General features: G+C 40.0%; 1 protein-coding gene across 1 annotated transcript in view; it reads right to left on the bottom strand.

The window, feature by feature from the left end:
• CDH2 (cadherin 2) overlaps positions 1–25,517 on the bottom strand; it is a 122,888-nt gene that overhangs the window by 24,877 nt on the left and 72,494 nt on the right. Inside the window, exons 3-6 of the mRNA XM_081873667.1 lie at positions 7,517–7,734; positions 5,079–5,225; positions 2,522–2,677; positions 749–893 (exon numbers count right to left, since the gene is read on the bottom strand). Of these exons, the coding sequence (XP_081729793.1) occupies positions 749–893; positions 2,522–2,677; positions 5,079–5,225; positions 7,517–7,734 (666 nt within the window). The remainder of the gene's footprint in view (positions 1–748; positions 894–2,521; positions 2,678–5,078; positions 5,226–7,516; positions 7,735–25,517) is intronic.

Below are 25,517 nucleotides of genomic sequence, written 5' to 3'. Positions count from 1 at the left end.
GCACATCACATAAAATTAATCTTTTCCTTGGTTTGCATATGGATTGCCTACTTTCTCTTTATACCTGTTCTCAATCTACAAAAGGAACCTGTGTGTGAGAAGCCTAAGAATGCAGGCAGAACTGAGTTCAAAGGTGGTGGTTGTGTTTACAGAGATTGGAGAATTAACCATTATGTGTCTTCAGTTTCCCCGGATGCCTTGGTACACCTTGAAACCTGCACGGCACTTTTAAAAAAGCCTTGCAACTTCCTCCCAAGCTTCATATTAAAACTCTTTATCAGATAGTGTAGTTTCCTCCAAATATTCAGGAATTCTCTAGCCTGCTTTAAAATACATGCAATGAGCATTTTGAGCAGGGGTTATGCTCCCGACCTCCCGACCCCTGCAAACACCAGCAGAGGTGCGTAATCCCATTTCCTGTTATGTTCCCTTTTCTGGCCACTTCTGGGTTGTGGCGATTTGTGTGTGCATGGCCGTGCACATACTGGACAAGTGTGAAATACTCAGTGATTCACATTCTCTTTGGATTTTCTTTAACACTTTCCATCCAAGCGCAGTTTGTCCATTAGGGATTTTAAAGAATCCTTCCTGTTTTAAAAACATTAATAATGTCTTGATCTTTTCCCCGCCACACCCCACTGAACATAATTAGCTTATATAATTTGGGGGGGGGGGGAACGATAAAATATATTTTAACATTTTGAAGTTATATACATAATACATTGCTTAGAAAACTCCAGTGATTTACCTGGCTTTGATCCTTCAGGTACTGAACCATTCCAAACCTGGTGTAAGAACTCAGGCCTATTGTCATTCATATCAATGACATTAATCACGATGTCAATGGGATTTTCCACCTGGTTTCCATTTACATCCACGGCATGTGCCCTCAGCTGCAAAAGTCATTAGTAATTGAGAAAACTTGCAAAACATGTCATCAGGCATGGCAATTAGTGTTGCTGACAGGACATTTTAAATGGAACTCAGTTAACTTGATTTATTTCAGCATCTTCTTTTGTTACCCTCCCTCTTTTAGTCACTTTGGCACCACTTCCAGGCCATCTTTGTTTACAGAAAATCTTTTATTATCTAATTTACTGAGAATTTAGGGTCGCTTTAAAGATTGCTCAGTCCAAATTTTTCTCCATTAGAATCAATCTTAGACAGAACAGTTTTCTGTTAGGATGGAACAGGTATGTGGATCATTGTAGAAGACATGGGTGACCCCTCACATGTGGATTTACAATGTTCAGAATGATGCTGGAGGTTTTCAGGTTTTCTTTCTTTATATTACATTTAATCCTCTATCTGTTGTACTTTGGTGTTACAGATTTATTTATTTTTAAAAACCATATTCTGCTTTTCATTATCTACATCTGAAAGTGGCTTACAGTGATAAAATACATGAAATTTTAAACATAAATCAAGCCTCAAAAATAAAACTTAAAAAACAAAAAGTAGCATATGGGTAAACTACCAAATCCCAGAGCCCTCCAAGATCTGGGTCCCTATAAACAAGTCATTAATGCAGAGTAAACAAATGTTTCAGTTAATAATTATTTATCTTATTTTGCTTTTCAGTTTAGACAAAAGTAATTAAGAGGGAACATGGTTGAGGTTTCTAAAGCTGAAGGAGCTCAAGTCCTTCAACAAAACTGACTGGAAGGAGATTCAGGATAGACAAAAGGAGGAACTTCTTCATACATGTGTTTTTCATTTGTGGAATTTATTGCTACAGAATGTGGTGATGGTTACTGGCTTAGAAGGGATTAGACAACTGCATGGAGTACAAGTCTACCAATGGCTACGAGTCATGATTATATGGAAGCTCTAGGTTCACAGGCAGCATGGCACTGAATACCAGTTGTCCAGGAGTTACAACAGGAAGGAATGGTTGCCTTCATACTCTGCTTGCAGCGAGACTAGATAGATTTTTCATCTGATGCTGCAGGGCTCTTCTTCTGTTCAGAAGACTTTTCTTTTTTAGCATTAGTTGAAAATGGAATTTTGTATCCTAATAATCTTGCTGAGAAATCTTTCTATCCACCCAACTTACTGTTTCCTTTATGGCAAGGAATGTCAATTCTTACTGGCTTTAATTTACGCTTAGGCTGCCCTACTAACAAGATGACATTCAGGCCCCTAGAGAAGTTGCTGGTACAGCTGCAGAAAGGTCTGTAGGTGCAAATCTCTGCAGGCAGTGGGGGGAGGGAAGGTCAGGATGGCCTAGGTTCCAAAGATTCTCCCTCCACCCCAACCTAGTTGTAACCAAATGTGAAAAGAAGAAAATACAAAATGCCACATTCCTATTTTGCTTTATTTCTTTTGTCCAATACATTAAATCAGATTGAAGATGCTCAACTATGTCAGCAGCATGCTCTTAATATATATGGAAAGGAACAATGTGTGGAAATGCAGATCCAGTACCAATTCTTTAAATCTCCCAACTATGACATATGTGCCCTTCAAAGTCAAAGCAGATGTTAAGATCTTTGATTTAAAACTCTGGCTAAGAACTTACGTGAAAAGAAGCTATTTGCTCCCGATCTAATGGTTTTGTCACTGATAGTTGACCTGAGATTGGATTGATGATGAAGATGCCTGTTGGAGGCTGGTCAGCTCCTGGCCCAGTAACACTGTATCGCAAGGAAAGGCTTTTATCACGATCAGATCTGATCTATGGAGCAAGAAAATAATGGTTTTGTTAACACACACAAGTCATCAGAAGTGCTAGCTCTAAAAATACAAAAACAAATCTACTCTTTTGTTAATTTTAATCTTGTTTATTTGCTCATTGCAAAAAGCAAAACAAAAAGCAGCCCAAGTTAGTTAACTTATCATTGGTAAATTTTACTTTGGCATTTTCATAATGGAAAAGGTGGAACTGGCCACCAAGAGTAGCTAACACAGATTTATCAAATATCACCATATTAGCCCAAAACTGCTTTGAGTTTACTCGGGACAGTCAACTTCCTTAGCAGCCACATAATGTTCCAGCAAACGGTTGCCTCAGGCACATTTGGTATATCTGTAAAGAGTTCCTCTCTGATCAACATTGCATCTGAAGAGGTGGCTGGAACAATTTAGTATTTAATCAGTAGCAATCATCCCAGTCTTTGGCTCGGAAAGAAACCGTGTCCATAGATCAACCAACTCAGTGACACAGAATTTGGTCTGGAGTATCCTTATGGTAGCATGCTATTTGTGACATAACGTGTAATAATAGTAGGGTGACTGGATTTGCAGATTTCCCATTGACTTTTGCAGTCATCTTAGGATACAGTTTTTTAATATTTGGCATAAAATCAAACATCGGAACGGGCTAAAATCAGGGGTCAGCAACCTTTTTGGACTTGTGGCAATGTTTTGAATTCTGAGAGACTGCTGGTGGTGCCTGTCACAAAGTGGCTGCTATGGAGCCTGAGTGACAGAATGTAAAATGGCTGCTATGTGGAGTGGGGCACAACAGAAAATCAGAGACAACCACCCCTGACAACCTCATGCTCACCATGGGAAGTCAGCTCCTGATTATGGACCAACTCAGATGCACATTGATGCTGTTGCTGTCTAACAAGAGCAGGGAGCATTCCTCAGCACAGTCAAACCTCAGTTGTTGAACGTCATCCGTTCCGGAAGAACGTTCAACTTCCGAAACGTTAGACAACAGAGGTGAAGCTTCCGATTGGTTGCAAGAGCTTCTTGCCCTCAAGAGGAAGCCGCGTAAGACGTTCAAGCTACCTATACCGCTCTCATTTCACAGACATTGCTTAGAAGGTATTTGCATATTTGGCCCCATAGCTTCCTTTTTTAGGAGGTCTAGAGGCTTACTTAAAAAGAAGAAAGCTCAAAGGCTGTGGGGCATCCACCCAACAGAAACCTTCACAGGCACCATGGTACCCAGGACTGCCAGGATGGCAAACTCTGGTGGTTTACCTTGTCTATATTCATACAAGGGATTTTCTGAGTAGGTTGAGGAACTTAAGCCGAATCTGAAGTTTTCAAGACTTCTCAATAGAGGAACAGTCAGCTGTGCAGCAACCTACAAAACCACCAACTGGTGAAACTCCTCCTGACTCCTCTCGCTGGCTAGTCATTATATTCCCTAAATGACCAGCCTCATCTTTCTCCTGGCTGCCTTCATAATTTCCTAACAACAGCGAGCCCTTGCAGTGTGTGGTATTAGAATGTCTCTCCTCATGTAAATACTATCTCATGCACCACAGCTTTTATTTTCGCTCCTAATAACTACTGTGGTGCTCAGACATGTAAGTACACCAGACAGGTGGTTTGCCAACAATGTTATAATTACTTTCAAAACACGCCCCCTCCACAGCTGTGTGTATGAGACCTTTGCCATAGAAGGGCAGAGTCTGGCTGCACACCACTAGCTAATTTGTCTGAGATACTCTGAACTCATAAAGTAAAGCATTTCGATGCACAGCACCAAACAGTATGCACAAACCTCAAGTTTCTCCTTATGATTTAAGTTCAGAAGACATTAAACACTTTATTTACCCACTTAGCTCCATCCCTATCCCTATCTGTGAAATTTGCTTCAAAACCTAGCATAAAAAAGGTGAAAAATTAATGGGTTTTCAGTTCTATTACGTTTGTTTTTTGGCTGGGGGGGGCAACAAAAGCTTTTTTTCTGCATTTGAAGCTGAAAATGCCTTTTCTCATAGTTTCGCTGGTATTTCAGAACAGGGTGCACTGTGTTGCTGTGAAACAATAGCATCTTCATTCCTAACAGCCTTATTTGTATATTGCAGTTATGAAAACATGTGTAGGGGGGGGGGAATCCCATTTAAAATCACGTATGTGAAAAATCATTTTCTTCCACACTTACTTTCAGATTTAAGTAACTAATTTTGCATTTCCCAGAGGCTAATCAAAGGATATTGCAACCACAGGATGTGCTTTCAATCTCACCAACTACTGCAGGGGAAACACAGAACTTTCAAACTAAACCTTGGCAAACAAGTAAAGAAAAAGAGATTTAGTGCCCACCATGTTTCATTTGTTCTACGGTGGAATTTGCCATATATTTGTCATAGACATTCCTCTCTTCTCAGTCTTACCCTAACTAATTCCTGAGGAAAGGGCCCTCTGGAGTTTTCTGGCAAGTTGATTGGAGGGATGACCCAGTCTCTCTTCTGTCTTCGCAGATGGCCAATGTGCTTATTTTGGTGTCTTGGAAATACAATGTCTTCCATTTTCTTTTGCTCCTTTCCATGATAGATAATGAAAGCAAACAGAAATTAGAACCTGAATTGGTTAGCTAATTTTTCATAGTGTGCTTTTTTAATGTGTTAAAAACGTTGTGCATAACCCTAAACTGTTAACAATATTCACAGCATGACACAGTATAAAAATTATATGCAATACACTTCTTTCCCTGTAAAATACTATCAACCTCTTTGTTTTTTAGCAAGGTGCTGGTAGAAAGAAGATGGAGTTTTAAACAATTTATTATACCTTGGTGCTGTGTAAACTACCATATACGCTTTATAGTCCAGCTGGAGACTAGTTAATACTGTGCAGAATTTAATAGCATGCCTTTAGATATTTCTCATTAGTTGGAGCTACAGTTCAGGTAATGTGCTACTGTACATTAAATTTAGATCTGGGTGTGCTAAAATATAATTTGAGTTCCAAGGGAAGTTTAATACATAGTAGTAAGGAATGTCTCAAATATTTATGACCCTATTAAATCCCATAGAATTAATGTTGTAATTATTTTAAACCTATGTCAGCCATGATGGATGCTGTAGATGACCCACTTTGCACAGTGGGCATTAATCTTTGCAGGGTGTCAACAATTCTCTGCATTTGTAAGCGTTCTGGCTTTTAGCTCTTGTTGCCTGTGTGCATGCAAACATGCTAACTCATTTCTGCATATGGAGAAAGAAAAGGAGATTGTCCTACTTTGAACCTTTAGGAACAATATTGTGTACGCTCAGTTAATTGTGCTGAAGAACGAAATAATGGATTTTTAACGTTACGGAAGCCAGATGTTTTAAACTATAATGCATAAGTAATCCTGACTCTTCCACACAAAGCATCCTAATTGGGCTGGCTAAGAAGGCTAAGGTTGCACTACTAAGCTCATTTATTGGAAAACAAGGGCAACTGAACTCAGTGGGACTTACATCTGAAAAAAAGTGCTTAGGATCTGGCTGTAAATTAGGTAATGGAATAATTCCAGTGGCAGGGTGCATGTAGAGAACTGGCTTAGAGCAGGCCTGCAGAACTGGTGATGCACCAATCAAAACACATTTCACCAGCTATGTATTGTGGTCAATACGGTAACAGCATCTACACTCCTGATCTGTGCAGTCCCAGGAAGGAAGGAAGGATCTTGGCGGGCTCAGAAGGATACCTTCTGCTATGGTATAATGCCTTGTTTACTGCTTGGGAGGCATGCACTTGAATACAAAAGATATTTCAAAGTTAGCAGGTTGCATAGATGCCTCCAAAACTCAAGGAGTCATGAACATCCTGCAATTAGCAAAGCAAGTGCAAATAGGACATCTTGTAACTGCGGAAAAAGCCCCTATGGTGCAGGTGATAGTATTCAAGGACTAACCTGCAATAACTGGAAAAAAAACTCATGCCAGTGGGAGGAGGCAGTGTGCAGCATTGGTGCAAGGAAGCTGGTCGGCGAGAGGGCTACTAGCATTAAGGTTTTCTATACCAGCTTTTGCCCAAGCTCAGGATGTCTGCAGATTATTTAAGGGTGAAATCATGAGCTACTTCATGATGGTTCCAGGGAGCTACAGTTTCCCTTGAATCGGTTAAATCCATCTGTTTTTAAGAGTACACTTTTTTTAAGTCTTACACCTGTGGCTGTTAATGTTATTTTGCCTCAATCTATCAACATAAAATGTCCGAAATATCTTTTATAAGATGATGGAGCAGCTCAAAGGAATAGGGTAAGTACCATAAATAATGCATATTCCTTTCCTAGAGGGAGCAAGGCTGAGCAACGCCTTCCCGCAGCTTAGCCTGGAACAATTTCCACAAGGGGGAGACTCTTCTCCGGGCAAGTGGCACTGGAGCCACAATGAATGATTCACCTCCCCCCCCCCACTTGATTACGGAGGGCCAAGGCAAAGCCAACATTCCCTGCCAGAATCACTTTCCTGCTTCTGCTGTAAATCTGTAGTTCCAGTGTAATAAATTTGATTGATGGATCAGCGTAGAGAATTGTTTATTTTGTGGGTTTATTTAACTGCTTGAATAAATACTGTAATGCTTCCAGGGGGTTTAAAATAAAAGAATGGTCTCTTCCAATTTAAATTTGGGTATAAATATATAAACAACCCTGTTCAACCACAAAGCTCAAATGTAAATAACTTTAGCATTCTTAACGGACTACAGTTTCCCAGTTAAAAAAGTAGATTAAGGAATGTTATTTTTTAAGCTTAACAATTATGTTAGTTACCGATTAACCTAAGATGTTTGGATAAAATTTTAAACCAATGTAACTTCAAAGACCTATTAGCCAATTTCTTACCTTAACTGAATCCTCCGGCTCAAGAGCTAGTTTCACAGCTACTTGCCACTTTTCCTGGGTTTCCTTGTCATTAGCATATAAGAGGAATTCAGTAAGTCCTGGAGAAATCTGAAAGCTTCTAGCTGCATAAACCACGCCATCTTCACTCACTCTAAACTCTGATGGTGCACTGCTTTCAAAACTGACTTTTCTGCTTTCTTCACAGCTTCTAAACCTTACTGCAAAAACACAAAACACAACATCAAGGGTCAAACTGGTGTAAAAAAACAACACGCATCCCAGTTTAAAAGTGGTGTAAAGAAACCACATCCCAGTTTAACCTGGATTATTTGCTGCAATTTGTCCAAAACCAACATTATCCCGTATTTAAATTCTGTTTCCAAGGACGAAATAAAAACTTCCCATCTTTTAGTATTATAAAACAAGTACCCCACTGTTAATTTACCATCATAAATAAGCGAGTAAGAAAGGAACTAAAAAATGAACTTCAATTTCCCATTAATGCATTATCTATGAGCCACAATCTCCTAGAAAGGTGTCAAATGCAAGACTTGTTGAATTAATGAGAACTTTTGGTTGGACTTCGTTGGCAAAGTCCCAAATTGTAGTTGCCAATCCCAACCCCAACATTTCCAGCTTCCTCCCTCCTTTTCTGTTCCAAAGCATGAAAAGGCTAGAAGAAGAGAGACATTGTACATACTTTTGTAAACCAATAAATCTTTAATAAAAAATATGTTGTTGTTTTTTAAAAAAGAAAAGGGCAGCAGGTTTTTTAAAACTGGTTTTGCCCCAGCAAAACAATTCCCATCTTCCCTTTCAATTCAAAGCTGGGAAGTTGTGTCCTTTAAATATACTGATGCCAGAATAAATGCTGAACAATTCTCTCTAATAATGAAATCAAACAAGGCTGAGTGAGTGCTTACTCCTACACAAGTTCAGGATGGACATCTACCTAAAACATCAGGCATCTCCACAAACATACTGCAGATTACATGAGTGGCTTTGTAAGCAACCACTGAAAAACCCAACAAATTTAAGCAAAAGTACAGAAAAAAATATTGGCAACTACAGAGCTTACGGCTTTAAAAACATCCATCTCAAAGAGAAATCTAATTCACTGTTAAGTGCCCATCATTTTGCTGTGTGTTTCGGAAGAGGAATATTCTAACTGGATGGTTTTAATGTCATAGACGGGGTCTTCTAAGAAACAGGTTTACGGTTGGGTTTTTTGTTTTTTTTTTGTTTAGTCCATATATCAATATAGCTGAATAACTAAAAAATGAAGCTGGTACCTTCCTCATTGATATTCTTCCTTCAGGCAACTGAATGCTATGAAATTCAATGAAAATGGTTCTCTTTTGACAGTCCCTTGCTGAAAATGTATAAAATTGTCAGTGCCCTGGCAGAATAATTCTCTTCTGCAAAGAGTACACATTAACAAATTATACTGATATATATAACTAGCTATAATTAAATTATATATTGTGTTGTGGACAATTTTTGCTCCCCTGTATGCCTTGAAAGTATGATTCAAATCAGTAACCTTAATATGTCTCAGCATTCAGCAAGAAAGAATAATTATCATTTTTCAATTAGTATTAGTGGTCAGATAAGAAACATTTTCCTCTATAGAAATAGACTTTATTAATGCTGATGTTTTCCTGAACTAAATTGAAAGGGGTGTGCATGTTAGTCACAGCACTATAACATATAGCAACTATCTTAAAATAAATGGTTTTGCATATATTCCACCAAAATATTTCTTTACCTGGTGTGCTGTGATCACTGAAGCACAAAAATCACCAAGGCGATGTTACTGATCGTTATATACAGTACCCAAATAAATTACCAGCTACAAACTGATTCAAGATACTATTTTAAACATTGTTTTTAAATGCTTTGCCATAACTTCCCTGACAAGGGCTCCTCTCTAAATATAATACCTCAAAGAAGTGTGATTCATTCAGCAGCTCAAGCTTTGATATGATTACTTATTAATCACCATAATAGCATTCATTCAGTGGGTTTCATCTACAGTACATTATATTAGTAATAATTACAACAGCCATGTAAAGCAATCCAAGAGGAGGGATGTCATGGGCTGTAAAGAATTGTAGCCTGAACTTGTTTAGGCAAAATTTGGCTCTGCCATAACTCTATTAGGCAGTCAATGATTTAAGAATACAGTGGTGCCTCGCAAGACGAAATTAATTCGTTCCGCGAGTTGCTTTGTCTTGCGATTTTTTCGTCTTGCGGAGCGCGGATTCCCTGGGTATTAACGGTTTTACGAAAAAGGAAGCAAACTCGCAAGACGTTTTCGTCTTGCGAAGCAAGCCCATAGGGAAATTCATCTTGCGAAGCACCTGGAAAAACGGAAAACCCTTTCGTCTAGCGAGTTTTTCATCTTGCGAGGCATTCGTCTTGCAAGGCACCACTGTACAGTGGTACCTCGGGTTAAGAACTTAATTTGTTCTGGAGGTCCGTTCTTAACCTGAAACTGTTCTTAACCTGAAGCACCACTTTAGCTAATGGGGCCTCCTGCTGCCGCTGCGCCACTGCTGCACGATTTCTGTTCTCATCCTGAAGCAAAGTTCTTAACCTGAGGTAATATTTCTGGGTTAGCAGAGTCTGTAACCTGAAGTGTATGTAACCCGAGGTACCACTGTAATAGGAATAGCCAAGATGAATAGCAAAGAATGAAAAATAACATAAAATAAAAAACCTTATTATTCAGAATCACAACATTCTAACTGGGGACCTGTAATAAAATGATGCAGTGCATTACCAGAACCTAACAAGAGTTCTGTTTGAAGGATTGGACTAGATACACCCCCCCCCATTGTGCTATACTGTACAAGTATAAAAGACCCTGCCCTAAACCTGAGCACTACTGGGTTGAGGGATGGAAGTATAGCATGGGGTAGAGAGGTTTTCTTTTTCTTTTTAACTTCAGAATCCAAATCCTCCTCACCTGAACCCTTACCTGTAGCATACAATACACTGGCAGGGCCTCAGAAAGGTCTCCTTCCTTCCTTCCAACTCAAAGGTGGAGAACCTGTGGCAAGCCATCTACTGCTGAACTACTCCATCTCCCATTATTGTTGGCCGTACATGGTCTATGGTGGCTAGGGCTGATGGGACTCAATGTCCAACAACACCTGAAGATTTGCAGGTTAGCCACTTCTATTTAAAGTGATACTTTTAACCTGAATAGCTCAATAGTCTTCAGCCACAGACTAAATTTACTGACTCACACAATCTGTCTGGTTTTTTTTTTGTTTGTTTGTTTGTTTTTGTGGTTTTTTTGTTTCTTTAGCCTCACTCTAACCTCCAGTAAAACAGTGGGCTAAGTGTCAGGGCTATTCCCTCCCAAAACCGAAAAATGGAGATAATGGGTTGCAGTGCCATTCGCAATGTGTTTCTTAAACTAAAACCACATCATTTTCTCATGAAATAAGACCAGAGTTAGAAGGAAAAAAATGCCAACTATTGTTTGTGGATGGGGCACACTGATGTCCCATCACAGCTATTGTTTTATGTGAGAACTCTCACTTCTTCCCTGGGAGAAAACAGCATTCACTATGAACTCTGAAGCTCCCTCTCCAGACAATAAGTTAGTTCCCTAGTAATTTTCTCATCTTTGGGTCCTCAACATACCATAGGTTCCAGAAGTTCACAAAGTCACCCCCCCCCCTTTTAATTTACAAGCAGATATACTTCTGCATACCTAGGGAATCCCCCGAGTATGAAATCAGCATATTATTTTTGGGTGACCCTGTTTCACTTCCACAATGAATTCTTTTCATTGTGGAATAATGATGTTTTAAAAGAAGATAGATGAAAAGCCAGCAATTTTTCTTAAGAGGCTTCAGGGAGGATTGCAGGAAAGTCAGAGTGGCCTCATTTTTCACTGGCCTTGCACGTATGCTCAGAAATATATTTAAGTTCAATGGAACTTACAGAGAGAGAATACTTGGGACTGCAGCCTAGGTGTGCTCACTTAATGGGGAACATCTATTATGTAGGCATAAGCATCCACAAAATAGGATAGTTCTTTTGAAAATGGGGATGGAGAGGTCTATGTTTCTTAATTCCATCTCTCTGGGGTGTGTATGTATTTTCTACCTCTGCGCTTGCCCTGGTCACTCCAACTTTCAAGAGCTGGGTGTACAAATGAAGCCCATTTGAGTGACAGCAGATGTATTCTGTTCTGGTCATATGGATGATCCTAGTCACCACAGACAATTATAAAAATCAAGTTTCCTTAAGTTAACCGTTCACAAAGTCAACCCACCATCCCCATAAATCTAAATGGTAGAATTTTATATTCCGGTGGAACTTTTCCACAAAATCTTTCTGTACTCTACCTTTGGCTCAACAGTAGTCAGCATCACTAGTACCCAACTAAATAAAAAAGGCCTCCCGCAAAAGGAAGGCCTTAAATCAGCCTACAAAATACAAGGAAGGAATTGAACCTTTTAAGGCAACGGCTTCCGTCACATGAATTCCCTGGAGGAAGGATTTGGCTCAAACATAATAAGTAAATAAAAATAAGCCCTACCTAGTCAGGCTGAGTAGTCAGTGTTCATTCATGTTCTTGATAGGCCATTAATACAACTGTTTCACTATGAGCATCACTAAATGTAGCTGTCAGCTTAGATAGAAGATGGCATGTACCTAAAAGGCTGTGTTAATTGCTTCTCAGCAAATATTCAACAGAAATCAGTCCATGCTGTTTGGGTCATACAATGTAAAAACAAAACTTTGTGGGTTGGATCTGCCCCATCTGATCTCTCACACTTATAACTCAAAGGGCATATGTTCACATTATCTAATGACACTGACACAAAGTTACCCAACAGTGGGGAAAAATCAAAATAATTTATTCAACAACACAAAGGTAACTATGTTCCTGAGTCTTATGGCATTATACAGGGTTCTCTTGTGAAACCGTATGTACTGAGGTGTACAATACAAAACCCAAAGTACTAAGCATGCAATCTCGTTTAGATTACACCAGAGAAATAAACCATTTACACTCATATCTAATGATATGAATAATTCATAGCACTTGTAAAATTTGTCTCTAATCTCATGTACCTTACTAGTATAATCTTCAATTAACCAGCTTCATTTATCAGGCAATTAAAGTGTATGTTCAGCAATAATAATCACATTGCATCTCAAGTGCATATATTACTTTTTTTTTGTACAAGCCAAGCAATTTCTTTTATTTGACCAACAACCCCAATAGCACAACAAGAATACTTGTCTAATTTTGGAAGACTTATGTTTAAGGGGAAGGTGGTGATGGGGAAACCCATATGTGAGTTTCTCTGTACTGCAGTCAACAACAAACTAGGACAACATCAAAACTGGTGTTCTGCTTGCCAGGTGATCTACTGATGGACATGTATGGGATTGTGCTACTGAAAATACCAAGGTACCATTGTCACTGAAATCTATTACGGACTATAAAATTAGGTAGAGAACACTGGGAACATGATGGACACAAGACTGAGAATAATTCAGCAAAGTGCTATCCTAAATAAATCTCTCACCATGGAAACAGCAAGGCTAGTGCAATCCTAAATGTCAAAGATTTGGTGGTAATCTTTTATAATGAGATTATACTGCAGGGGAGATTTGTCCAGGCTGTCAAATGAAGGATGCTACGGTAACAGCAGTGGCTCAAGCATTGTTGCAGCTATGTATATTGGGTGGTACTGTGATACCATAAGCAGTGGAGATCCAAACAGATAGAAGAAGTAATAGACGATAAAGGGAAATGATCTGCAGTCAATGACTCCATGGTGATGATCAGGCAGCAGACGAGAGACATTGAAGCAGGAGGATTTGGCAATGGTTTGGATGCAACAGGAGAAGGAAAAGAAGGAGAAGAAGGTGTTTAAGGACTAAATATTATATTAAAAAGAGAGTTTGACACTGTGTGCTTCTTTTTAAACTGTAAACAGAAGCTGAGGAGGGGCATATCAAGATCAGAGAGATTTAACCCTTTCTTCTAGATTGACACCCCCTCCCAAATAGCTGTTTGACACAGAAGGGAAGCAGTCATTGTCACAAGTTACAGCTGCCCTCCCATGCAAACAGGAATGTCAGGGAAGGGAGAATTTTAGTTAGGACGGTGCTGTGAAAACAAAAAGTTTTCCCTTTCCCATGTGCTATGTTTCTGATTAGTCCTCCTGCCAGTTATGATTTTTTTCAAACCAACCAACCAACCAAACAAACAAACAGATACAGTATAAAACTGTATGTAAAATGTAATGCAGTTTGGTAGTAGGGATGAAGAACAATTTTGGTTCAGATTGCATTTTTATAAGGACTGGTCTAATTCACTTCCCAGAACAATATGCAAACTGAGACAAAGGTAGCTTTTGAAATTTGCACTCCTCCAAATTCTGTGATGCCATTTTCCAACTAAAAATTTGTGTACAAAATGGCAAATGTCCATAAAAATGCAATATTGCAAGACATTTAAAAAAATCAAAATGCATTATATACATTGGATTCCCTATGGTTTAAAGTGTTTTTCCTGCATTGAAGGGAGTTGGACTAGATGATCCTTTGAGTAAAGATTCCAACTTTACAATTCTATGAAATGTATGGTATGCATGTGAGCATGTGAGCATATATAACAACTAATGTACTGGTTATTTTGGCCTCCTAGCACTAATAATTGTTTGATGCAACTATTTCAAATGTGGTTCTGAGAATTTAGCCAATAAAGAAATATTTTTCTGAGAATACAGATTAAATAATCCCCCCCCCCCCGGTAAACGGGATTATATATATAAAAAAATCTCCATTGGGCAAATCAAAAGTTGAAAGACATGAACTACTATTTAGTTTAGAATTACTGCATATTTTGATACACTCGGGAAACCTTTGCCCCAATTTTTCAAATTTGGCATAATTTCTTATGGCAAAATGTCAATGATAAGTTAGATCAATTTCACAAATCATGTTACTACAGTTTTGTGACATTTTCCTAAAGAGATTGCACTGTAACGGATGTTTAAAGATTGATACAGTAATGCAATACACAGGTTAAGTTTGTTTTTAAAGTGAAATAAAATCAGTAGATGGGAATAAATGCACTCTTTCAATCAGCTAGGGCAGGGGTTGATAACTCAGCACCTGTGGATGTCATGGTGCCAGTGAGGAATTCTAGGGGTGCCCCTGGGCAGGTGCCCCAGACTTTGAGCTATCATTTTTTCAAAAAGTAAAGTCTGTAGCCATCTTAGAAAGAAAGTTATGTGGCAAAATGTGCAGGTACCTTCTAAGTGATTTATATGACATGAGAGTGGTGTGGTTACTTTCTATATTTTGCTGGTAACTGAGGAATGCTACCTGTTTTTATTAGATAGGAACAGTGTGAGAGGGAGGGGGGAGGTACAGGGAGAGAGATGTTGATAATTAGAACTAGCAGGGAATATAAGCATAGAGTTTTTGTGGGTGGTTGTCTCTCTAATTTTGTGTGATGCGACGCTCCTCATGGCAACCATTTTGTGTTATACCACTACCCACGGCAGCCATTATATGTTACGCCACTCCTGCTCCAAGGAAGCAAGTTTCAAAATCTGCCCATTAGTCCAAAAAGGCTTGATATCCCTGAGCTGCAGTATCTAGGTATTTGTACAGGAGGGAAAAAGTTAAAATCTGTAGTTTTATTTTTCAAAAGTGCATTTTCAAGAATTTCTTTTCTTTTTGTGACGATAAAAAATGTGGAATCTTGATGTTATACCATGACTTGCAGCCACTTTTTAAAATGACATTTTAGATTCTATGTGTCTCCCTCCCCACCTGAGCTAATTAGATTAAGATAAATGGACTATTTTTAAAAGCTACCTGAAAGGGAAAAATACTATCCTAAGAATGTTCAGTCCTCATATCCACAATGAAAGTCATTTACACATCTTTACTCAAACAACCCACCTAGTTCCACTTCCCATAATCCTCTTTGCTCATTGAACAAAGTCATCATAGGCATGCCAGAAAGAAAACAGGGATAAAGTTCTTTCTGTTTGATAGAAATGCCTATGCAGCTTTTCGGGGAGGAGAAAAAGGAATAGTGGCCGTCAGCAAAACACAGATTTGGTATCTCAAACATAACCCAAATTACATCTGATTCACTGATCCTTTTCAATTCATGCCCCTACCACATACTGACACAAAATCTTCCTGAGCACTGACATTTCTTTTGTCTTCATTTTAGCGGAAAAAATGTAACAGAAAGGAGCAAGCATCTTAGGGGAAACAATAATGCTTGTATTTAGATGACTGCTTTTGTTTTCTAATGCAGACAAAGTATAGAGATTCAAGTCTCTCTTGTGCTCAGATTATTTAACAAACAGATGGCAAGTATAAGTCTGTATATACTCATGTGGAACTTTTTCTAAGCTTGCGAAATTGAAAGAAGAGGGGAATAATAAATGCAATTTCAGTACAAAGAAGCAGCAATACAAACAAATACACGTATCCAAACATATGATTCTGGACAATAAAAGCAGCTTTAAATATGAATGCCATATAGTTATTAATTTTAGTAAACTAAGAGTACCACTTAGAGGATGATCTCGCACGTAGAGGTTTTTTTGCTAATTCTTCTCTGCCCCTGATGCCTCCAGCACCACCTCTTACACTGTGCTGGGACTTGGGCGGGGATCCCTCTGGAAAAGTGAGAGGTGGTGCTAGGGGTTGCAGGAGGAGAAGGGGGTCCAAATCAACAAGGATTGCCTTGTCTCTTTCACCAGTTTTGTGGATTCAAAGTCTTTGGTGGGCAAAAGGAGCACTTCAGTCATGGAAGGCAATGCCCTGGATTCTATAACAGAATTAAGAGTGTCAGAAGTCTGACATCTATAATAAAAAAGTTTGGAGCATTCTGAATAGAAGAGGAAGCAAAAATAAAAGTTCCACAGAAAAGTTTAAGGCCAGAACATGTGGAGTTTGTTTTCTCCTTCATCTTCCAAATATTAGGGACATCAGCCATACAAACTACAAATTGATTTTGGAATTGATAAAACTTTAACCAATGACAAATAAAAAATATCATTAGAGTGAGTGCCAGATGGCTTTTTTGGGACAGAGTTCGACAGTTGGAGTACTGTCACCTAAAAGGCTCTCACCAACTGTGCTTTGGATATAGCAAGGACCCAAAGGAGAACCTGTTCAGCTGATTTGATGGGAGGAGACAATCCTCCTTAAGATATACCGTACCCTAGCCTATATACAATTATCCATCATCTTCACAAGCTCTCAAAATATGGAGACGAGGAGAATAATAATAATAGTAATAGCAATGTAATAGTACTATTTCTTCACTTGACCACTATACTTCTGTTGATGCAGCCTAAAATAGCACTCGCATCCAATGACAAGGAACGGTTAGTGAGCACTCTTTGGTTGTCCAGTCAGCTGAACCACTGTTATAGGAATTCTAGGTCTCAAATATAGAATAAATGTTGATAATTGCACAAGGTAAACACACTTACATAAGTATATAAACCACATGTCTAAAATAGTATAGGATAGCAATCCAAAAGCCATCTTGGCTCTCCTAAAGACTCTTAATATTTCCTGTCTCCTTAATCCCCCTTGCCTGAGAACACGTAGGCAGATAGCAGTCAGGGGAAGTTCCTGAAGGGATTCCTCTCCTATATCTATGAGCCTCCTTTGTATTAATTGTCATTGTTTGCCCAGATGCTCTGCATTGAGGGATGTCTGATGGGCATCCTGACTGTCTTATCAAATGCTAATGTTTTGTGTAAATTGTGTCTGGAACTATGTAAACTTGCTAAATCCTCAGGAATATCACACCTTGGCCTGCCTGAGCCACAGTAACCCCACCTTATGTGTGATGTAATTTCTTACTGTTTATAGAGGGGATGTCCTTCTCTGCGCCAAAATGCAAACCCTTAAAATAGATGTTTCTTCTCTTGCCTCCTTGCTAGGAGGGAAGGGAACTCTGTTGCAGCAGAAAAATAAAGATTTGCCTTGCTTTCACTGCATCCTGTCTCCATCAATTCATCTCTGACCGATCATGGACTTAGGAGACTCAGGGGAGGTCGGCAGCAAAAGCCAACTACCCCTATTTTTCTTTATCACCACCTAACAGTTACCTCATCCTGTCCACATTTTACCAGCTTCTCCACAAGAATATAATGGAGCACTTTGTAAAAAGCCTTACTGAAATCAGGATATACTATGTCCACAGCATTCCCCTGATCCATCAAGCTTGTAACTCTATCAACGAAATAAGGAGATTAGTCTGGCATGGCTTGTTGTCGAGAAACCCATGCTGGGTCTTAGTAATCCTTTTCTAAGTGCTCATAGACTGACTGTTTAATTTTCTGTTCTAGGACCTTTCCTGGTATTGATGCCAAGCTTATCAGTTGGTAGTTGCCTGCGTCTTCTCCCCCACCTTTTGAAGATAGGGACAACATTTGCCCACCTCCAGGCTGCAGAGACCTCACCTGTTCTCCAAGGACTCTCTGAGGCTCTGAGGTTACATCCACAAGCTCCTTTAGTACCCTTTGGTGCAGTTCATTGTGCCCTTACCATCTCTTTTCCTGTTTGGGGCATGAAGGTTGGAAGAGCCTCATGAATGATGTGGGATGGGGGTAAGGAGGGCTGCTTGGGGAATCACACTGGTGGAGGCAAGACTGACTGAGCTGTGCAAAGGCACCAGTGGGATAAAAGGCACCTTCGCAGAGTCTATTCTGCAGTCTCAGCCATGAACCAGCACCAGAGGTGGATTTAGGAAACTGGATGTGGAGCCTTGGGGGCACTGCAGGGGGTGCCACAACTATGATGTAAGCTGGAAGATGAGAGGCGCCAAATTTTGATGTCGCCAAGGGCACTGCTGAAATTTGCACTGGCCTCAATCTACTTCAGTTTATAACCACCCATCTCCAAGTCAGCCAGGAGAGAGTGGGGATGGGCTCAGTTAGAAAGCTATTTTTGCATGTTCCCCTACATCTTATTAAAGAGAGAAAGAGACCTCAGTTTAGGCATGTTTTCTACCCTTCTACAGATAATCTTTTCAGCCGACAGAAGATTAAAACTCCAACAGCTATAAAGCAGAACACGTGTCAAATCAAATGTACAAAATTTATTCTATTTTTATTAGCAAGGCTTTTAATTTCATACGTGAATAGGTAAACTATGGCAACTGTAGCGTTCTGAGAGAACATCACGAATAGCATAGATATATTTACAGCACTATACCAGAAGAGATATAAATAAAAAATAATAAAGTCTGAGGCATATTTTATCAGTTCATTGACTTGTATTATAAAAAGTGGCTGAAGTGTCAGCTTCATCGTATCTGGACAACCTTTAAGAAATTTTCATTATTTTTCAGATATCTGCCCTTTCAATCAAATATTGTCTAGTAAATTCATGCATGTGAATGCAGCAGACGTCACACTGAGAAACCCTTTCAAAAGTTCAGGCTTGGATATGCTAATATTTGGCACTTGAAAACAAGGGCAAAAGCACAACAAGTGCATGCAGCTCTTGAGTCTGTAGCTAGATTTAACAGTATTTTGAATTGGTGAAAGCTACAATGGAACCTCATGTTACATAGTATCCTCTTTGCAAACGCTTCGGGTTATGAGCTCCACTAACCCGGAAGTAGATGCTCCTGGTTGCGAACTTTGCCCTGGGATGCGAGCGAAAGTCGTGCGCCACCAGCGCGGGGCGCCATTAGCAAAAGTGCTACCTCATGTTAAGAATGGTTTCGGCTTAAGAACGGACCTCTGGAACGAATTAAGTTCGTAACCGGAGGTACCACTGTACTTACAATATTCCTGTGACAAGAGAATAAAATAAATAACAGATTGCCAGTGGAATGCACAATTTGCAGATCATTAAAAAATAAATAAACAGGGGATAGTCATTGCACTAATTTTTAAATATTATTCTCTACAGCTGTTTGAATAAATTTCATAGATTATTTGTTCTGTGGCAAAAGCAAAAATATTTTGACTGCAAGCCTCATTTCACTGAACAACGACTGTAGATTACTAATGAAACCAACTATTCTGGGTGAACCCTTCTGCACATTCAGAAACTGGCAGCTTACTCCTGAGTAGGAAAAACAGACTGGTGGGAGGCCCTGGCACATCAAAAGCCAATACCTGCTCAGCCCCTCGCTTGTTTCCCAGGCCCTGGTGCCGCAGGCTTTGGATGGTGCGAACCCTCCTCTTCCCCCAGCCCCGGCATGGAAGCTAAGGCCCTGCTGGGACGATGGTGCGTGTGCCCACAGAGAGAGCCCTGAGTGCCCTCTCTGGCACGCATCCCATCGGTTCACCACCACTGGCCTATTCTACTCAACCTGCTTGATGTTGGGTAGAAAAGTCATATTTTCTAGCTAGTGGGAGGAAGTAACACCAAGGTGAACAGAGAAGTCCTTCCATTTACCCGCAGCACAATCACTGAACACTCTGATACCCTGAACTAGACACAACTTCCCCCTCTTTAATTAGAGGCCTTTGAATGTTAACTTGACATAGCTTTGTACATGTCACATTAAGATAGTATGCTTTTGAAAGAAACAACAATCTCACCGACATATCAGTCAATCCTTCTCTTCAAACCAGGCCCAAACTGAAAGAAATATTTTGCTTGCACAAAACTGGTGAAATGTTTGCTGTTTACTTCTTTGAACAGATGATCCCTCCTACGCACCCCATCCCTGCTGCAATGGCATATCACACATTGCTTTTTAATCTTTCCTCAATTCCAAAATCAGATTTATTTCAATTATTTTTAGCTTGCCTTTGGATAAAAGTTCTTTCAAGACAGCTTACAGGAAATAGCAAATTACTTTACGATGTGTGTCCGCACACTCACATGCAATAAGCAATATCAACATATAAATGTGATCAGGATCCTTCCCCTAGGACAGCTGTTAGAAGACAACTGTGGTAGCCAAGAGAAAGTCCAGCTGGACCAGGCCCTGAGATGGTCTACGCCTTCATCTCTCGGAAAAGGTCTAATTCATGTTGTTGTTTGGGGGGGGGGGAATAAAACAAAGGTTGAAATCCTATACAGTGGAACCTCGGGTTGAGGACGCAATCCGTGTTGGAGGCACATCCACAACCCACAGTGTTCACATCCTGAAGTGCCGCGTCTGTGCAGGTGCTGGCACGATTTGGCACTTCTCGCATGTGCGAGCAGCGAAACCTGGAAGTAACCCATTCCGGTACTTCCAGGTTTCCCAGGGTCTGCAACCCAAAAACACGTAACCTGAAGCGTCCGTAATATGAGGTATGACTGTACAGTACATGCTTACCTGGAAATGTCCCATTAAACTCAGTGGGAATGACTTCAGAGTAAACATGTACTGTGTAGCTTCTGTGGACTCATGGAAATACTTCCACCATTCTTTCTATCGTGGGGCAAAACTAATGTTCACTCAGAAATTCAGGGATTGGCAGCCTGGAAGAGGCCATTCTCTGCAGCAACCCCACAGTTGTGAAATTCCTTTTCCACAAGAAGTGGATCTGGTGCTATCATTGCATAGCTTTCATTATATGCTGAAGATACACCTCCTTTGAATATCTGAAATTATTATTCTTAGGACTCATCCTACTGTTTTGATATAAATGATGTCAACTGATTTTAATATTGTGTTTTTATATTGTTGTAATCTGTCCTAGGACATTATGGTATAGGGTGAGCAAGGAATCCTAATCATCATCATTCAATTTGAAAGAAGCAAGCTTTTTCAGTTGAGATTATATTTCCATAAGAAAGACTGAAAGAATCTACATTGGAAAAATAATGTTTAGAAGCATGGTCTTTTGAGTCTGTTCTATTTCTGCTAGACATATTTTAGGTGTCTTGTCAGAATATAAAAAGAGGAAAACCTAAATTAAAACAAAAAGATGTTCTGGCAATCAAAGTATTGGATAGAACTACTTTCTTGTTGAAATACACATGAGTACAAAAGCTACACAGCACAAATACATATGATAATGCAAAAGGGAAGGAAGATGTCTGGAGTTGAAGTACAAATAAATGAAAAAAGATGCAAATGTTATAGCATTCAGCTAAGGAGCCTCTCATGTTACAATGTCAGCACAAATTTAGACATATTTTAAAACACAGTGCCAAAACAGTGCTGTGCAAATTTATGCAATGTGTTCCAGGTAGCACCCTACTTAGGAAACAGGCTTCTGTAGTCCTGACTGAATCACTTTAATTCAACCATCAAATTTTAGTATAGCACTGAAGAAGGAGAAAAAAGGAAATAAGCAGACAGTTTGATATATAGGTATATTTGTTTCCTGTGATAAATCAAGCAAGTTTTTTGCCCGGGACTTTCCAGTAGTCCTAGCTAAATGAAAAATACAAAATACTGCACTTGATATTCAACCTGTGCTAGATTGAGATAACGGGGGGAAATGGCAAGAGGCTTGATTGATTATAGTAGAATGAAAATTCTACTTTTAGAAAAGCCTTAAGGGCAAGAGTAGAATATTACCATTGAGGAATCCATTGCAGAGAGAACAAATTACATGAATTTGGAGATCACTGAATATAATACATGCACTACAATGAGGGCCTCCAATATGATGTGACTCATAAATAGATTTCATTAATGCATTCAGAAACAATCCAGAGTTAACTTTACAACGACCAACTGCCGAATGTCCTCAGTCACAAGCCATGACATATGCTCCACACCTCACAACGTCAAATAATGTTTCTCAGCAAAATCTCTTATTTTAGAGATATGGAAAGAACCAGAAACCCGTTTGCTTCCGGCATTACATTATGATACACAGCTTATAATAGTCTTCTCCAAAACTAGTAAGCTCCCAGAAAGATGGGAAGTGGCATATCCTTCTTGCAACCTAAATTCAGCCCAGCCTCCTCAAGCTCCCCAAAGGATATTTGTTTTCCTTGTTCTTGCTTCCCTCTATTAGGATCCCATGCGCCAATTTTAAGGATCTGTTCCAGCCTTTTTCTTCTGCCTCACTGGGACCTGCTCACCTTCAGCTCTCTCTGCCTCCCTCTCCCTTGTTTTTTGTTCTCTCCTGGATTCCAATTGTTGCTCACACGTGGAGGAGCCTCCACACCATCGCCAGCTTTTACCATGGCGCCACTGGCTGGAGGACACAGAGGGAAAGTCCTTCTCTCTCCTCCACTGGACAAAGCAGGTGCTGCCTCTTGCACCCAGGAGACTCTTTGGAGCTCTGGGTCCCCTCCCCAACAACAGGTCATTCGGAAGGGGAGTGCAAATTATGGGCAATTTAAGGTAATTTTGACTATACACAAACTATGTCTTACCTACTGAACCTATTCCCTGTGCAAGATGTGTTCCACTGTCTCTTGAGACAGACGGATGCTAACAATATCACAGTTCTAATACTGTCAGAGAGAAAGGAGAACAATGCAGCACTTGGCTTTCTGTGCAGCACAGTGGTGAATTCATCCAATACACAGCTCTTTTCCTCACTGTCCCCAACTCAGTTACCCTCATAACACTAACATACTGAGTACAGAGTCTGGACATCATTTTCCTAACAAAAACCCTCTGGACCAAGCTAAGCGTTTATTGAATTGCATAGTGTGCAGCAATGTTTCTTGTTTTCCCTATAATAATTATAAGGAGCAATGCCTTCCAAGTAAGAAGTAGGTTCCCATGTGCATGCAATTATTTAAAGAAGAACAATATACTGTATTTTTCTGTGTGTAAGATGAGGGTTTCTCCCCAGTTTTTTAAATTTAAAAATGTGGGTCGTCTTATACATAGAATATAGGAATTAAAGATATAAATAAATATGGTACTTGCCGCCATACATGCTCTGGCAGTTGCAGCTCCTTGCAGGGGCAAGCCACGGGGCCTCTGCAGTCTGCTTGCCTCCTCCCACTCAGCCTGCCCTACAGCTGGGAGGGAGGCTGAAGGTGGTCCGTTTGTGCCGTGCAGAGTCCAGGCGGTGGCTCTGCACGATTGGCGCCGCCGCTCCAGTTGGTTGCGGCAATCGAAGAAATGTAAGCCCTCTGCGCCTTTCCCTCAGGGCCTCCTGCTTGCCTCCTCCCATTGAGCCCACCCTATAGCTGATGTGGTTTGTGCCACATGGAGTCTGCAGCCAGCTATGCACGAGCATCACTGCTACTCCACTTGGCCGCATCAATAGAAGTAATATCAAAACTGAAAACATGGATCTTGACCATTTTGCTGCAACAGAACCATGCAAACATTTACAAACTCTAATCGTTTACAGTAGGAGTTGGGAACCTTTGGCTCTCCAGATGTTGCTGACGTATGACTTCTATCAACCCTAGCAAGCATGGCCAATGGCCAGAGATGATGAGAGTTGTGATTCAGCAACACAGACTCATAGAATTGTAGAGTTGGAAGGGACCTTGAGGGTCATCTGGTCCAACCCCCTGCAATGCAGGAAATGTTTGCCCAACCTGAGCTAGAACTCGCAACCTTGAGATTAAGAGTCTCATGCTCTACAAACCTAGAGGACTTTAGTTTGTATACACAAAAGAAATAATTGCCTTGCACGTCTTACTGCAGTACCTACTGATATAAACCTTTCTCTTTGGGGGCAATTATTACCATCTTGTATCCAGCACTCTAAATGTAGCATCTGGGAAAACTAGACTCAGGAAGGAGTTTCATATCGTATCTTTATAACTTTTGAAATCATTCATGTTAGAATTTTCTTATCCAATGCATGAAGTGTTGTCCAATTTCTAACAAGATGCATTTTATATGCATACAGAACACTTTCTGGAAGACAGAATAAACTCAGTCACTGAAACAATATACAGAATTGCAGCTTAGAACAAAACTGCAAAGCATGAAATGACAACCTGCTATCAGCCGCTGAGAGCCTGAAATTCAGCACTGGCAGCTAAAACAACTGAACTCTTCCACCACCATTTCAGCAAATTGATGATACCATCTGCATGGCAGTTAGAATACAAGCCATGCCAATCTACTTACTAAAAGCCAAGCCTATGTTTAAACTTATGAGATGCTGTTTCACTTTATTCTGTTCTTTTAAAGAGACACTGCATTCGGATTCTGTGTTTTTAAAGTCACACCTGGTGGATAATGAATACACGAAAATGAACACTGATTTTACAGTTGGAAAATTAAGCTACACTCATAATATTCCTTTTCTTCCCAGTCTCTTTCCCCTTGGGTATTGTGTGTGGGGGGGGGGGGGGGTTGGATTGTAAGTCTGGACTGTCTTCTTTTTAATTGATTGTATGTAAGCTGCTATGGGAGCCTTTTTTTGTTGAAGAGCTGGGTACAAATGCTCTAAATAAATAATAATAATGGTTTGCCAGTGTGAGGAAAATTCAAAATAACACAAACTATTTAAAGGCAAAGAAAATACATATAGATCACTTGAGATATATTACCAAGGTATTTCTGCTTTTTATTTTCCTTTTTCCTTCCTCATTTTTAACTTAGCTGGCTAGCCAAGAACAATGTCAGATCTATCAATGGAGACATTTAAATCTGCTTAGCTTCCTTGCAAGATCAATGTGTAACTGTTAACCTCATTAATGGAATATCAATAGAATGGTAATGCCCATCAACTTTATTGGGGTGACCGAAGGGACCTCGGCCCCCAGGAACTGGCTCCTATGCTGGGAGGAAGAGGGGCGAGGCGGTGGTGAAGTTGTGTGGTGCAAACGTGCTATAAGAAGCCACACAACCTCACCCCTTCAGCCACCCCAATGATGTTGATGGGCATTACCATTCAAATGGTATGTGTGCACCACATCTTGTGATTGATTATGCAGGCTGGGGCTTACCTGCCCCCCCCCAAAAAAAATCTTATTCAAGTTGGCACCCCTGCCTCCCAATATATAGCACTGACTCAACTGGAAGGAGGTCAGGGGAGTGGTGCAGCCCACCATGCCATCCACTAGTACCATTGATATAGCTAGATTCTCCTCTCTCCTCCTAGTGCTCAGGGCATTGGCAATGCACCAATCT

This window comes from Podarcis erhardii (assembly GCF_964252035.2).
Source record: "Podarcis erhardii genome assembly, chromosome: 8".
NCBI lineage: Eukaryota > Metazoa > Chordata > Lepidosauria > Squamata > Lacertidae > Podarcis > Podarcis erhardii.
Note: the sequence above shows the minus strand (reverse complement) of the source record. Positions and strands in the feature narration are given on the sequence as shown.